Source organism: Acinonyx jubatus, chromosome B2 (assembly GCF_027475565.1).
Source record: "Acinonyx jubatus isolate Ajub_Pintada_27869175 chromosome B2, VMU_Ajub_asm_v1.0, whole genome shotgun sequence".
Classification (NCBI taxonomy): Eukaryota; Metazoa; Chordata; class Mammalia; order Carnivora; family Felidae; genus Acinonyx; species Acinonyx jubatus.
The window spans coordinates 129049554-129066057 of NC_069385.1; the positions used below are offsets into that span (position 1 = coordinate 129049554).

Here is a 16504-nt window from a genome sequence, read left to right on the forward strand (position 1 = left end):
AGGTGTGTCCCAGCTTCCAGCAGCTGCCTTTGAAAGTCATGTGTCCGCTGAATGTCTATATTACAGCAATTAGAGAAACTATTCCTGTTGTTCCTCTATTAATACAGGCGGCATTGATTTAACAGTTGTTTTTGCTTTTATTTAGTTAAAGCATCAGGTCAGGCCTTTTATATGATTGTGAAACAGACAGGCTTAAATTAGGGTGTTGATTAGATCGTCCACACTAGAGATGACCTCTCAGTCTTTGCTACCTCGCGCCCACTTTGGGTGCCTCCAAGAATCCTCTGTACTTGAAACCTACGCGCGGCCGAGGCAACGCCTCCCTGGAGAGGGAGGGTGAAAGAAGGGGGCGGGCCTATTTAAATACAGGCGAGACGCGCCTCTTCATTGGCTGCCAACCTGTCTGTTACCCAAGAGGGCAGGGACTCTCCGGGGCTGGAGTGCGGTACCTGAGCGAGACGCGCACCAGAAAGCCCACGTTGGCCGCTGCGGGGAGCGCAGCTCCGAGAGGCGGGAGTCTGCGAATTCTCGCGCCGACGCCGCGGTCGCTGCTCTGCGCGCGGGTCCAGTTCCCTCCCATTCCCTCTGCGGGCGGTGTTTGCGGGGCAGCCGGGAGAGCTCAGAACGGAAAGCAAGATCCTTGCCGCCTCTGCTTGGGGGGTCGAGCGGCGCACGGAGATTTTGAGGGGGGCAGCGACAGTGCCCGAGGGCGGAGGGCGCGGAGTTTGTGAGCGGGAAGGAAGTTAAGCCTCGCGGAGAAGACTGGCATCTCGGGACGCCTTGTCGCCACAGCCTGGGCCCCACGGCGGAGTAAACTTCACCGCGGCTGTGCCAGCCAAGGAGAGGCGTGCGCGGGGATGATGCCGGGCATCCCCCCCAGCTGGTGAGCCGCCCGGTCGCCCCGGGTCCCACACAGCCGCCCCGGAGGGCGCGGGACAGCGCACGTGCGCGGGGCAGCGAGGCCCGAGAGTGACCGCGCCGTGACCCGCCCAGGGGCCAGGGCTCGGGCTGCAGCGCAGTCCCGACTCGGACACACCTGGCCCGGACCTTGCGCCTCCAGAGACCTGAGCCAGAGTGTGGGGCTCCCCTCCAAGTGGTTCTCCGGGTGATCGTCCTCTTCGCCTCCCCTCCAGCCTGGGCAATTGGGGGCGCCCCAGAGGACGATGAGAGATAAGGACTGAGGGCCAGGAAGGGGAAGCGAGCCCGCCGAGAGGTGGCGGGGGCTGCTCACGCTAAGGGCCACAGCGGCAGCGCTCCGGCCTCGCACCGCCGCTCCACGCCTCGCGGGGCCCGCGGGGCCAGCCCGGCCGGGCGGGGATGCTGGGGCGGAGGGCGCAGTGGCTGTGCTGGTTGTGGGGGCTGCTGTGCAGCTGCTGCGGCCCCCAGCCGCTGCGGCCCCCCCTGCCCGCCGCCGCCGCTGCCGCCGGCGGGGGGGCGCTGCTGGGGGACGGCGGGAGCCCGGGCCACGCGGAGCAGCCGCCGCCGCCGCCGCAGTCCTCCTCGGGCTTCCTCTACCGGCGGCTCAAGACGCACGAGAAGCGCGAGATGCAGAAGGAGATTCTCTCCGTGCTGGGGCTCCCGCACCGGCCCCGGCCCCTGCACGGCCTCCAGCAGCCGCAGCCCGCTGCGCTCCCGCAGGAGCAGCCTCGCGGGGAGCCCCCTCCCGGGCGGCTGAAGTCTGCGCCCCTTTTCATGCTGGATCTGTACAACGCCCTGGCAGCCGACGACGATGAGGACTGGGCGTCGGACGAGGAGAGGCGGCAGCCCGGGCCCCGAGGAGCGGCCGGCTCGTCCCAGCCCCGGCAGCCGCCCCCCGGCGCGGCGCACCCGGTCAACGGCAAGAGCCTCCTGGCCTCGGGACCCGGCGGCGGCACGTCCCCACTGACCAGTGCGCAGGACAGCGCCTTCCTCAACGACGCGGACATGGTCATGAGCTTTGTGAACCTGGGTAAGGATCTAGGGTAGCGTAACGACGAGAACTCCCTCCCCTTAACGGTCTCCCGGGCCCGGGGAGGGAGACGAAAGGGTGGAGGAGTCCCTGGCACGCGGGGTCCTGCTGGCGCAGCGGGGACGCGAGGGCAGGCGGGCTGCGCTCCCTCCACCTGCGCGGCGGTGGGCTGCACGTGCGCTCCCCCGCGCCGCGGGCGGGGCTGCGCGCTGGGGCTGCGGGCGGCGGCGGGCGGGTTCGGGGCGTGAGGCTCCCGGAGTGCGGCGTCCGAGCACACTCCGCGCTTTTTCCAAGAACTCCCGGCCGGGGCCAGGTTCACTCGACTTTAGCAGAAAAGTCCCGCCCGATCGTAGCCAGCTGGGAAGGAGAAGGCTCTTCAACACTCCTTCCCCTCCTGATTTTTTGTTTGTTTTGTGTTTTTTTGCACCCTTAAAGCTCTGAGTACCAGTTTCCCAACCGGGACTTTTAGGGAATCTGATAGCGATTTAGAACTTTAGAAACTTGACATGATTGTGCTAAGTGGTATCCAGGGAATTGGCGCAGGAGGAGGGTTGCAGAGGAAGGTGTCAAAAGGACCTCGGAAGGCACGCCAGACGGGGCTCGCGCGGGTTTGGGACCGGACCCCCAGCCCAGCTGGGGTAACCCGTCCAGGGCCCTAGCTCACATGCCTTTGACCACTGCCCCCACAAAGGCTGAACTTTTGATAACTGCTGCCCAAGACGCACGGGCAGAGAAAGGGTGCGGGTTAGGGGCCGGGGTTGGGCGCTGAGCTGGTCTGAACTGGTTGCCAGGCAACAGAATGGAAATTCAAGGGCGGCTAAATCGGGCTCCGCCACAAATGTTCTGTGGCAAACCCGGACGGAGTCACATAGCCTTTTTTTCTCCGAGTTTTCTCATCTGTAAATGAGAACGGTGTAAAGCAGACTTTTTTTTTCGGGATCAGTGCCTCCGATCTATGCTACTCTTCATTCATAAATTCACTCAGCTTAGCGTAGGCGAAGGGATGTAGGGGACGCCTTCTGGGCTGGGAGGAATGGGGGTGCGGTAGCCACGCCAGGGGTGGGGTCTCCGCGGACGTCCTTTCCCGTGTGAGACGCGTGGCCCTGCCCACGCCCCAGAGTGGGTTACCGGACACTTGTCCAGACCGCGTCAGAGATGTACGGACATTTGACATCGAGTGACAACTATGTGAAATATTTCGGCGAGTTATTTACAAGTATGTCTATGAGATGACTCTCAACTCTGCTGAGCTTTGGGGGAAAAAAGGAGTGGGGGCCCAAGGGGGAGGTCAGATTGGCCTCCAACTGGTGCAGAAATCCTCCTGGGAAATACATGAAACAGAATCTCACAGGGAGTGGAGGCTCAAGGCCTGCCAATCTTGCTATTTGCAGTGCCAGGAATTCTGATTGGACAAGAGTTTTCACCATTTATTGGGACCACAGCCAAGGTTGAGCCATCTCCAGGAAGCACTCTGAGGCTTCTCATTGCAGTCAGTAAAGTTGGCGGGGGAGGGGCGGCTCAGAGGCCGGAGCTCTTCTGTCTTCTAACTTGAGGGCTTCTTCTGGCTCAGTGAATTCCACCTCTTGCCATCTCCCTCCCCTCAGTTTCCTGACAGCCTTGGGGAAATGTTTTATTGCCTCTTGGGGTAGTCCCAACTTGGACAAAGTGGAAAAAGAATGGTACTTCTGGCTCCTTCACGGAGAATCATGTTAGGGTCTCCAGAAACAGTTCCTGGGCTTAGACCATGGTTCTAACCTTGGTTGGCTATTGACATCACCTGGGGATACTTAAAGACCTAAGGGATGCTGCGGGGCTGCTCCCCAGAGCAGTTAGATCAGAGTCAGTGAGAGTGGGCTCTGGCATCTTTTTTTTTTTCTTTTTTTTGAAGAGCCTTTGGTTTTTCGGATGTGCCACCATGGTCAAGAAGCACTGAGACATGAGATCCTAATGTTTGAAGGAAATCAGATCAGCCCAGTGAGAAGAGCAATGCTTCCTTATGTCAGTGGCTCCCGACTGTTACTGCACATTAGAATCACGTGGGGGCTGTTAAAAATCCTGGTGCTCAGGTGGAACCCCCCCCATCAGTTAAATCAATGTGCGGGGTGGAAGCCAGGTATCCCTCATTTCAGAGATTGCCCAGGTGAATCCATTGTTTGGGAACCACTGCCTTAGGTGGTACTTGAAATTGTTAGAGTTGGCCAGAGGCCAAGTTTGTAAAGGGCGGTGACTTTTAATGTGTTTAAGGACCTCTGAATTCTCATTCCTTGCTTGTCTGACCTTTCCTAGTCTACAGGTGAACACTGGTTCTGAGTCACACTGCTTGACGCTGGTTGTCCACTACTCCTGTTAAGGTGATGGCTTAACATAGTATCTCTTAACATAAGGGAAATTTCGAGGTCCAAAATATACCACTGAAAAATTCTAAGAGAATTCAACAGTAGTGCAATTTCAGGCCTGGGACAGGCTAATCTGGAACTAGAAGAGATTCCTGGGTAGGGAACTTTGCCCCAAGCCCCTCCAATCATAGCCCTGGGCTTTCCGACTACAAGTCCTAACTGTCTGTAGGTCCGGTCCTGGACTCCACATGGGCAGTTAGAGGGGGAAAACTTTTCCAGGTAAGTAGAATCCAAGTCCCAAACCATGCCACCTGCCAGTCCAGAAATTCTATCTAAATCCATTTAGCAGTAAGAAAGAGAATTTCATAATGAGAGGCTAAAATGTGGTTAAAAAAATCTGATCATCATAGCTCTGAGCATAAGGACAGTTTACTGGAAGAAAGTACTATAATTGCTTAGCAATGTGGATTCTCTAAATCAGGATGTTGGGAGAATTCTGCAGATTTCCATGTCCACGGCATGTTCGCTGCTGCATTACATGACTCATTTGTTAAAGAACCTACAAAAAGATACATGTTTTGAAGTACTTGGATACCTAGTGGGGTAGGTTAGGTTTATAAACAGAGTACAAGAGAAAGTGTTACATGGTGGTAAACATCTTTCTTCCCTGGGACCTGGGAATAATTTACTCATGAAATACATTTGAAACAACCTGAACCTTGTCAGCCAAAGTGGCTATCAGAAGTATCAATCGACAGAATTAAGCTCCCCCCCCCCCCACCGCCCCATCCCAAATGCTGGTCATTCGACCAGCTCACTACTGTTTCTTTGACTGTTTTAAACTCTCTGTGGGTGAATAGGCTGGAGATGTGTCCAGCCTCCCTAGTGCGAACTGGCTGGTGTAGAGGCTGCCTGGACTAGCCCAGTGCACTCGTGAACCTGCATTCAATCAGGGCCACCAATGCCATTTTCTACTTGTTTTCTAATGCTAAAAATGTCTTGGGAGTCTAATAAGCAAGCCTGCCAATTTGGTGACCTTGGAGAAGTATCCTGAAGTATCCTTGAGGTCTTAAAATTCGCCTTCTTAGAAAAGCGTTCTCTAACCCCTCTATAGAAATTAGTGCCCTCCCCACCCCCACCCACTTCTTTACTGTCACAACACCCTGTTTATTTCCTTGGTTGCACTTCTCACAGGGGGTATTTTTTAAATTCTTCATTTAAACTTCTTATTTCACTAATCTGGAAGGTCTGATCATTTATAAATGGTGTACCTGATTTTTATTAAGTCAAAATCATTTGAATTTGAAGTAAAGACATTTAGGACATTGAGGTTGATGGTATTCGATGTATATCATAATACTTTAATAATCTCTCTTTAATTAGTTACCCATGTGTATATTTCTAATGTGCATCACATTTGAGAGTAGTGGAAGGGTTTCTGTAAATCTCTGCATTTCAGACTTCATTTAGTTTGAATTAATGAGGTGTTGATCTCCAGATGCTAGAGTAAAATGAAATAAAAAAAACCCAAATTATGCTCAGAAAAGGGAATCAGTATGTATTAGTACAAGTAACAAGAAACTTATTGTACTAAAAATACTGGCAATCTTCTGAACAAAATTACCCTTGGGAAACATAAATTAGAAGAAAAATGGAATACTCCCTACTTGTATTTGTAACCAGATACACTGTACTGTCTCTTTCTCATAAACATAGGATCAGTGGTACTATTTTTCATTTAGGCTGTCTGTACTTATGAAGATTTTTGTTAGCAGAAAATAAATCCCTGCCTGCAAGCTACTCATAGCAAATATAATTTGGAGAATTTGTTTGCAAGAGTGTGATTCAAAGAAGCAGTCAATGTTCTAAACAGATTTCAAATAGTAAATGTGAAATTCAGTGGTATTTCAGCAAAAAAAAAAAAAAAAAGTTGTACAAAGTGTTCTTAAACTCAGATCAAAGGGCAAGCAGATATCATTGTTTAGACCTCAGATGGTGTTTCCTCTGGTCGTCCTTCTAAGAATGGGTATAAATCCTTTTTAAATGTGCTGAATCATGCTTAGTTCCTCTACTTAAGAGCTTACCTCTGATTAGCATGGAGGAAGGATTCCTACTGATATTAAAAAAAAAAAAATTGTGTGGGGGGAGGGGAGCCGGACTGAGTTCAGCACTTTATTCAACATGTACACCTTGTCTTCAGAATTTAGCTACTTTTTTTCTTATTTTTGTTTATTTTTATTGTTTGCTTATTTTTGAGAGAGAGTGTGAGCAGGGGAGGGGCAGAGAGAGGGAGATACAGAATCCAAAGCAGGCTCCAGGTTCTGAGCCATCAGCAGAGTCCAACGCGGGGCTTGAACCCATGAACCGTGAGATCATGACCTGAGCCGAAGTCAGACACAACCAACTGAGCCACTGAGGCGCCCCCAGAGTTTAGCTACTTTAAATGTTGGATTTCAAAATAATATTTTACTTGGATGTGGGGGTTGGATGGGTGCATGCTGGGTATCAGAGGTGTATAGCCGACTCAGAGGTGACAGTGCTATCATCCTTGGCTCACCCTTCCTCTGTTGAAGGAGCTGAGTTAGGGAAAACGAAGAGGGTAAAAATTTCTTGGATCGTTCACCAGCTTTGTCTAATTTTGTTCACAAGTCCGTCCTTTGCTTCCCATCGTGTATTTAAAAATGAATGAATCCATACAATGCTTATTTTAATAAAAAGCCTTTATAGCTTTCTCTTAATTTTTCTGTTTTGAGCCTCCTCCTGCTCCCCCTCCCCCACCCCCTTGTTTGAATTTTAGTTTCTTTCCTATCCCTTAGAGCTTCCAGCAGGGGAAGGAAAGCAGGCAATACAGATTTTAATCAGGTGATTGTGTTCCTGACTAGAAGCTTCCATGAATACCTAAGTAAAAGTTGTAGAAATCAGTAGAGAAACTAAGAGATGAGCAGTTTACAGCTGTTACACATTAACCTTTCGGTCCCACCCTCCCTTGTGGTCATTTCACAACCCAACCAAAAGCCCAACAACATGGCTGCCCTGGCCGCAGGGTGTCACCCAGGGGCTGGTATGACCCAGCTGCTGACTTCTCCTGTTCTCACAAAAAGCTGACACATTCTTCTTTGTCTGTTTTCATCATGACAGCTCAGCTGCTTTTATTCAAGCGCATTCTCTCCTCTTATAACACCCTTACTGCCTCTCTAACACCCTGACTGTGCTCACTTCTAACTCTTGCCCTCTGGAAATTTGGAAGCCAGAAAATGGCTCCAGTCTTCCCTGGAATATAGGAAAGTGGTGACAATTAAGGAGAAGGAAAACCATTCTCATTAAATTTTTTTTTAATATTTGTTTATTTTTGACAGAGCATGAGTGGGGGAGGGGCAGAGAGGGAGGGAAACACAGAATCCAAAGCAGGCTCCAGGCTCCAGGCTCCGAGCTGTCAGTACAGAGCCCGATGTGGGGCTGGAACCCATGGACCTGAGCCGAAGTCGGATGCTCAACCGACTGAGCCACCCAGGTGCCCCTAACCATTCTCATTTTGATGAAAAATAGAGTCACTAAAGAACCAGGGCCATCACCCTCTAAAGTTTTTGAGAGTGCTAGAAATTCTTAGAACTCAGAGGTGTTCCTGTTCATCTTCCACTGGAAGCATTGGATTTTCCAGTAGTTCACTGAAGTTGATTGGATTTTTTGTTCAGTTACTAGTGTCTGGAAAATACTGTTCTCCATCATTTTTCCCCACCTTAAATGTATAGTATTTCATTCTGCTATGGATAAAATTAGAATCTGGAGCTGGCTGGGGGCACAACTCCCTTCCATAACATTGTTTTATCTGGGGAAACATGCCTGGGCAACAGACACCCCATTTTAAAGCAAAGTTTTCACTATAATTGATAGGGAGTTTGGGATTAGTGGTAAACTTATTTTGTAGATCATAGAATTTAGAACTTTAAGGGTTTTTTTTTTTTTTTGCATATCATCTACTCACTTATGTTTGCAGTTAAATTTGATTTATTCAGGACCAATTCCTCTTCACTGTTGTTACATCTTAAGACTGAGGGACAATCGCAGAGAGATCCTAATGCATCAGAGGAACAGGGCCATGGAGCCCTCCATCAGGCAGGAGTGGATAATTAAGGAGAAATTACAAAAGCTTGCCAGAGCACTGTGCTAGGCGAGAAGTGGGGAAGCCCAGATCTGAAAACTTGTGGGTTTTCTCTCCATGGGTAGCATTGTCTCCTAGAACTCTGCTTTTAGAAAAGAAAAGGCAGTGCAGGTCTATAAATACCACCTTGTTTGGCATGCTGAAGCACCGCGGACCCCAAAGAATTGTTTTCTGCTCTGAAAGTGAGTTGAAAACCAGGTTGCTGTGAGTGGCATTGTTCCACTGATGTCTGCAGGCACTGATTCTCTTCCCACCCTTCCCGTGTCCATTATGAAAATGATTGAGTCCATAATAGAAATGATATCTAAATGACATCAGGTAATTCCTTGATTGGTCCCCACGGCCTTGTTATCTCTAACTCTGTCCCAGATGACCGGGTAGAAGACTCTCCTCCAAAGCATTTTTGCAGAATGAGGCTCTGGTTCCGAGCAGGAGAGCCTTACTGACTTTCAGGTTCATGGGCATACGCCCTTGATTACTGATCCTGCTGGATAGGTTGGGATTGTCCTAGGCCTGAAATGTACTGGCTCCGTATTGCTGATTTTATGTTCAGATTGTTTTCTCATCATCACAGAGCTCGGTGGGGGTGGGGGGGGGGGTGGGCGTGTGTAGTTGCTTTATTGCAGGCAGAAAACAGTGTCTCCAAAGCACAGCCAAGCCGTGAGCCCTCCTCATGCTGAACTTTGATATCCGCCTCGATCCTTATTATGACTCTCCTGCCATTTACCCTTTTCACCTTGTCCAGAATGTGACTTCCAGCCTTAAACATCTGTGTGTGTTGATTGTTGTTCCTGTGTTTACAGTCTTGTTGGTTTCCTGTGCATGAACACGGGCTGGCAAAACATTCTGATGTGCGTATTAGAGCATGAACTAACCATATCATTGGTGTGAGCTATTTTATGTGCTGATTAGGTTGGGAGATTTTTATAATTGGCCTTGCTTAAGTCTCTGAGACCACTTATTTGCTCTCCCCTCTTTCAAATCTGTGAATTACATTTAAATATTAGAGAGCTTTGTAAACTACAGAATTAAGGACTAAAAGTTTTACTTGGCTTTGGTTTTTCCAGATTTTATTTGAACACTCATGTAAGAGTATGTTAACAGAGAGGTTGTACATTAAAAAAAAAAAAACACTTTATTTTTGTAGAGCAGTTTGAGGTCTGTAGCATAATTTAGTGGGAGGTCTAGAGATTTCTCATATATTCCCCGCCTCCGAATGAATAACTTCTGCTGTTGTCAATATCCCACACCTGAGTGGTGCATTTGTTATACTTGATGAACCGACCTTGATCATCAGCACCCAGAGTTCATTTTTCACATTAGGGTTCACGTTTGCTGTTGTACGTTCCCTGGGTTTGGACTGATGTATAAGAACAAGTATCTGTCATTACAGTGTCACGCAGGGTCGTTTCACTGCCCTAAAACTCCTCTGTGGAGAAGCTGTACATGTAACCAGAAAAATCAATGGGAATATGAAAATTCAAAATATGCAGAGCTTGTGGGGAGAAAAATAAAATGCTTTTGTTGAATAATGTTTTTGTGGTTTTACCACATTGGTGTAGAAATAAGTGATGTTGATGGACTCCATGGGCCTTATTTTGTGCTTCTGAGCGTTGACCCCAAATCCATTAGAAATCCCTCCCCCACCTTTTTTTTTTTTTTTTTTAAGTCTGGGAGTTTAAAAATCTTTTTTCCTCCACATACTTTCATTGAGGTGTCTGTCACCATAGTACCTAGACAATCCCTTAGGCAGAGATATGAGCGATTAAATTTCTCCCTGGCTTGTGCCCTGTTTGATCCACACTCTGCAGGATTTGGGGGAGTCATGCCTGAAGAATGAACAAGAATTATAGGAATTCTGTGCTTGTAAATTATTGAAATTTGGGGGATGGTTAGGGGAGGGATGAAGTTTTTTTCCCCTTTTTTTCTGAAAACGTATTAAAACGTAGTGTGATTTTGGATAGAGAAACTCACAAAAATATGCTTTACTGGCCCTAGAGGCAGGGTCAGGAGACCTTTAAAGGTTTCCTCAGGAGAGACTGTTTAGATCAGATTAAAACTAAATTAATAGAGACTCCATAAATCCAGAGGTCTTTGTAAGTGGTCTATAGATGAGACTTATTTGCTTTGAACTGTTTTCTGTGAGATAGAGCTACACAGATTAATGGTAAATAAGAAAATGCAATACCAGTATAAGCAAGGAACATGGTAACTCTAAAAGAGTGCAATTGAGCAAAAAGCGATTTATTTGACATATTTTGGGAACTTGTGGGCATTTTTTTTTTAACAAGCATTCTACAGGTGAGACACTTTGTGAATTCTCACCACTTCTCATACAGTTCTCTATTTTAGTGGGGTATTTTCTCACTGAATTGTAGCTAGATCCCCTTGCTCCCCCCCTTCCCTTAAGAAACCTCTCGAAAAGAGGGATGATCTTGGGCCATGGCTGTATCCACGGGCTTGAGAAAATTAGCTTTGGCCCATAACCCCTGAGTTAGGACGTGCTGTGGTTTAACTACCCCTCTGGTAGGATAGAAGTTTGATCGAGCCCTAAGTGAAATGATACCATAGGGTATAGGATTAAGACTCAGGGTAGGTAATAATGAAGAGGACATAGGTACTGCAGCTAAAGATATTTGGAGAGCCGCATTTCTTCCGGGGGCCTCAGAACAGGTCTTTGCATTTTTATAGGGTCCATTTAGGGTGGAATCCCTGAACCTCAGCTTGGAAAACTGCTGCCACAAATCTGGCACCTCGGTTATTTCATCTGCTGGATTGAGGGTGTTTGACCTACTGTTATGCGTGCACATTTGTGTCATCATTATAAGATGTGGAAACTAACATAGCTGCAGGCATGTAGGTGGTCCCCAGTGCAGGTTGGTTTCCCTCTTTCTCTTTCACTTTTCCCTTCTTTTCTTCCCATTAGTAAATTTAGCAATTCCATTGCATTTATTTCCTGTTTCCTATCTGTTCTTTTCTCACAGTGTTGGTGCCCTTGGCTGTCACTGACCTAACATGGCAGATTGTACGTATCTCCACGAAGTCTGGTGGTTTTATACCGCCAAAATGACTCCTTGCCCTCTAGAATGGTTAAGTTGCGGGTTTTCTTGATGGTGCCGAGAAGTGCTTACAGCACTTCAATACAGAATTGAGGAAAGAGTGTGTGGCTAAGAGTTAGGAAGCTTGAATTTTAGTGCTATTCCTTTTTATAATACCTTGTTGAAGTCACTTACCCAAATTTATTGGTCTCTTGCCTTGTAATCTATCTTATTTGCAAAACATGACAGCACTGGCTAGGTCAGCATTTTCCAAATAGTGTTTCAGGGAACACTATGTCTCCAGGATGTTCTGCGGAATATCATGGAGAATATCATTTATATCCTAGTCCTGAGATTTACAAATCCATCAGCAGGTTGAAGCTCGGACAAGCCCGGCAGTGATGTCTGCTGATTGGATTTGCTTGAAGAAGAGCGTTTTCTTTGAATTGACTTTTGCTCTGTAACCACTTTTTGTGTCTGCCCCGGGCATCTGTGCCCCAGATCCACTCCTGACCCTTTCCCTGGTCTTCTGTGGATCGGGTGTGGGACCCCAGGCAGCTGCTTTTCTAGTTGTTCCTTGCTCTTCTGTGACTCCAGCTCTCTCTGGATGGGCTGCCTTATTGTTCTGCCTCCCGCTGGTGGCCCTGGACGCTCTCCTTCCTGGGGGTGGAAGTGGCTTCGTGCTGCTAATCTGCAGGCTGACTCACCATCACCTGTTTGACTGCTTGGCTCTGCCACCTGCTATCTATGCCACCATCTCTCTTCATTAAATTCCCTCTGTTGTAAACACTTGCAGGGATTTTGCAAGTATTGGTTGGACTCTGATGGCTAGGACTTCTTAATCCAGCGAAACACAGAGAAACTCCAGATAGATATTGTCCGAGCTCCATGCTAGGAGTCTTCCCTGTTTGTATTTCTCTGATTCTTTATTTTTTTTTAAACAGCTTTCTTGAGGAATAATCAATGTAGAATAAGATGCATATTTAAAATGTACAATTTGATGAGCTTTGTCATACACATGTACCTATGAAACCATCACCACAATCAAGATGGTGAGCATATACTGAGCTGTTCTTTTAAACAATTGCCTATGCCAGGGAATGAAATAGTCCTCACACACAGGAACCTCAGTGAAAATTCCCATTTTTCACGGATGACGTTGCTCTTCATGCATTCATCTTACAGGCTCTGAACATCCTTCAAGGAATTTGCTGAAGATGTTTGTAAGTGGTTATCTTGGATCAGAGAACCTTGGGGTCAAGTCTTCCTGGGGTCAAACTTGCTCTTTGCAGCTGTGATTGGCTTTTATCCTATATCTCACCTCCCATATTTATTTTAGGAAATAATAATAAAAATAGGTTGAATATCTTTTTCCAATTTTGAAATCAAGCGTGTAGGGGTACTTTTGGGTTGTTAGTGATCCTGTTGACATCTTGTTTCTAAATACTCAAGTTTAAAAGATTTGATCCTTCTGGAAAACATCACAAAGATGCTTTCCTGTGTTTCTGTTTTACATTCTGGCAATTTACGCAGGGCACAAGTCCAAGAAATTTATGAAAGTAGACTCCAATTTACCCCCAACTTTCCCCCCTATGCTCATCCTTCTCCAAATGTTCTGTAAGCTGAAGTGGAAACTGCATTTTTTTTTTTGCAAGAAAACATAAGTATTGTATTTCTTTATGGCCTTTGCCTGGAAGAATGACTGATGTCACGTACAATCCTATTATCTCCCACAAGGCAACAACTGAGACTTTTACACGGAACATTAGTAGACAGTAAGGGGAGAATTTAGAGAAAATTATTTAGAGCAGCATTAATGTTCCTAATAGCAGTCAGGTGATGGAAGATTTTCATGAAGTTACCTGACCACACCCTGACTCCCCACCAGGGAGTCCTCATCATGCTGCTGTCCCCAGTCTTCATCTTGACTCCACAAGACTTTTGTCACTTGGACACTTTTTTTTCTCCTTGCTCTTTAGTCCCCTTGAAAAATTCTCTTCTTCCGTAATACTGCTTGCTTCCTCTTCATTCTGTTTCTGTCCTGCCCACACCTGCTGTGTTTTGGGACATTTCCTGAAAAGCAGCAAAAGATGCAGAAGGTTTGGCAGGTGGCGCTAGACCTCCATGTGGGGCTGAGATAGCCACAGGGCTGGGATGGGGGGGGGGGGGCAAGGGAGCACACACTCAGACACAGGATTCAGGGGATCTGTGGCCACAGGGCACAATGACAGGCAGGTGCCAGGCTTTCGGGTGACCCGCCGCAGCGGTGCGGTGGCCTGGGGGTTGAGTGGACCACGGTAGTGGGGAGCCCTGCAGCTGGTGTAGTCAGAGGGCCAGATGTCAGCTGCGGGGAGGTCTGCCAGCGCTGAGCACCTGTTCATGTGTTCCCTTCTGTTTCTGTGCCCCGTGTATTCAGAGTGTGGTCCAGGCACAACGCGGCATCAGAATCGTGTAGTGCAGTGCACCTCAAGCTGTCTTTGCACGAGAGCTAGCTTTTTTGTTTGTTTCTGGGGGTGTATACTTTCTTAAAGTCCACCAAAAACGAGTTACTAGAAAAGTGAAATGGCAAAGCACCCCCCCCCGCCCCCCAGCATATACAAAATCAAGCCTCAATCTTTAACTATTGGATTCCATTGGTGTGAAATGATCAAATTGCTGTAAAACTGAACAGCCTCCCCTTCTGTACTTGTTGTGGGCTGGTGACAGTGGGTGGCTCAGACCTAGTGTGTTTGTGAGCAAGCAGCTTCTTGGACCCTGTCCTCCGTGGGCATTTGGTGTGGGAATCTATGTGTCAGCACGCTGGCTGGGAGGAGTGAGTGCGCCAGGGAGGAACACCTGGGAGCCAGGCACCCAGGTGCAGCATTGATCTCTGTCCTCCTCCCACATCCAGCCAATCGCCAGGCTTTCTGTTTGAGCTTCTGAGATAGCTCTCACTTCTATCTCTTTGCTCCATTCTTTTCCCACGTTCCCCGCACAAGGTCTCCATGATGTTGGCCTAGACTTGTGTGCTGTCACCTCTGCAGCTAACCCACCCTTGCATGGCCCCCAGTGGGTCCTCTTGCTCTATAGCAGGTGTGGCCTGTTCTCTGTCCTCCACCCCTTCCCTGGACCCTCGAGGGGGTGCTGAATGACGCCTGAATGCCAGCCTGACTCCCACCCCTTCCAGCTTTACCTCCCACACTCGTCTTGGTGTGTGCGTGCCCTCCTCAGGCTCACTAACTGCTGTGTGATTTCCTCCTCCAGGCCTTTCTCTCCGGACTTTTAACGTTGACATTGCACAGCTGCCGATTTCCGCATTCTCTGTTCTGTCTGTTCTTCAAGCCCCGGTTCGAATGCCATGCTGTCATGGGAGCCTTCCTGACATCTGCTCACCCACAGGCCATGACTCTTTGGAAGAACGTTTGGAGCCCGGTGACCGGGCACTTTCCTTAGCGCAGAACGCCAGACGCGTGTTTGCAGATGAGCTCCATGTGGCTCACAGGAAGGATCTGGGAACCTTGAACTCCAGTGTTGGCTCGGCCACCTACCAGCTGTGTGGATTCGGGCAAATCACCTTCAGCACCAACTTCTTGGATTCTTGATCATGTAATATTTTATTCACCGTGACACCCCCCTCCCCCCCATCTGCAGGTAACTAACATGGTGCCTTACCTTCGTTGATCCTGAATAAGTGCCCACTGGATGAATGAAAGTCAGTTTGTCCAAAATAAAGTTGGTGTGTGCATGTCTTCTTTCTTTCTTCCCCCCCCCCCCACTAATAACACCAAACACTTGAGCAAGAGAATGATAAACCGTGAAATACTGTGCAGATATGAGGAATGTTCCTTCTTTCTGTTCACAAAAGCGGTTCTAAAAAGGGACCTTGCCTTCTCCTCTCACAGTTAATGTTCTGTGACTTTCTAGATGGTTTAGGGAAAAAAGACCTCAGGAAGAAGAAAGATTATTTTCCCTCTTTCTGATGTCATTTTGACTTTAATATGTATTAGTAGGAGAAAGAATGGCTACTAAGTCTAAATATAAATTTCCTGGTCGTGCCCCACAGAAAGCTTGCATGCGAGGAGGCGGGACTCTGGCAGGTGCCGATCCAAAAATACGTATCTTGTCAGCCTCTACTGTAGGCTCAATGGCTTGGCTTACATCGTGAAGGTGTTAGACACTCTGTTTACGTAAGGGCTGAGGAGGTGACATAATGTCTATTGAAGCTAAGTCACTTAGCTCCCCATTAGGCAACAGGGAGCATTTAAAACCTGAAAACAGATCAAAGTTGTGGGCAGGGTTGAGATACCCCTGCCCAGGAGCAGCGAGGTCTGGCCAGGGGGAGGGTGGTCTCTTGGGTTGGTTGCCGGAACAGACGTGTGTTACTGCCCCACTGTATTTCCAGACCATTGGTGAAATGAATCCAGCAGAATTCAACTCTGAGCAGCCAATCCAGAGAGACTGCTTAAGTGGGCACAAGTGTGTCCAAATAGGTTGGAAAAAATGTCAAATTAGAGTAAGCACCTACAAGATGTGATGTTTCTCCTTTTATAGATGGTTATAAAAATTGTTTAAAATTAAACAGCTCTTCAGTACTTAAATTATGTGTAATGAGACAGGTAGGTCTTGGAACAAAAAAACATTTTTCCCCCCTTCTCCCACTTAAATTTTGCTCTCCCTCCTAGAGTATGCAAGACATAAACACTTTTATTTCCAGGATATATATTAGCCTTAGGTTGAGGGGAGATATATTAGCTCTAGGGAGGGACACAGAGTTGATACAGGCCATAAAACTAACAGACCCCGCTCTCCTTCACATTTTATTTGATGAATTGCAAGAGTGTAGCCAAGAGAGATGTGAAATAACCTCAGATTCCTATTTGTAAGTGATAATCTTCTGTATTTTATAATGTTTAAGACCTGTATAAATGTAGAGGAAGGTATGTTGTATAGTATATACTTCTGTTACCTGACCCCCACCCAATTAGGTAGTGTTTTTTTCCCCTCAGCTTTATTGAAGTATAATTGACAAATAGAAATTGTATAT

The 16504-nt window shown here is 47.6% G+C and overlaps 1 protein-coding gene across 1 annotated transcript in view; it reads left to right on the plus strand.

The window, feature by feature from the left end:
- Positions 1-412: 412 nt before the first annotated feature.
- The window catches only part of BMP6 (bone morphogenetic protein 6), a 157200-nt gene continuing 141108 nt past the window's right edge, over positions 413-16504 (plus strand). The window contains exon 1 of the mRNA XM_027040270.2: positions 413-1948. Coding sequence (XP_026896071.1) covers positions 1318-1948 — 631 coding nt within the window. The 5' untranslated portion in view covers positions 413-1317. The remainder of the gene's footprint in view (positions 1949-16504) is intronic.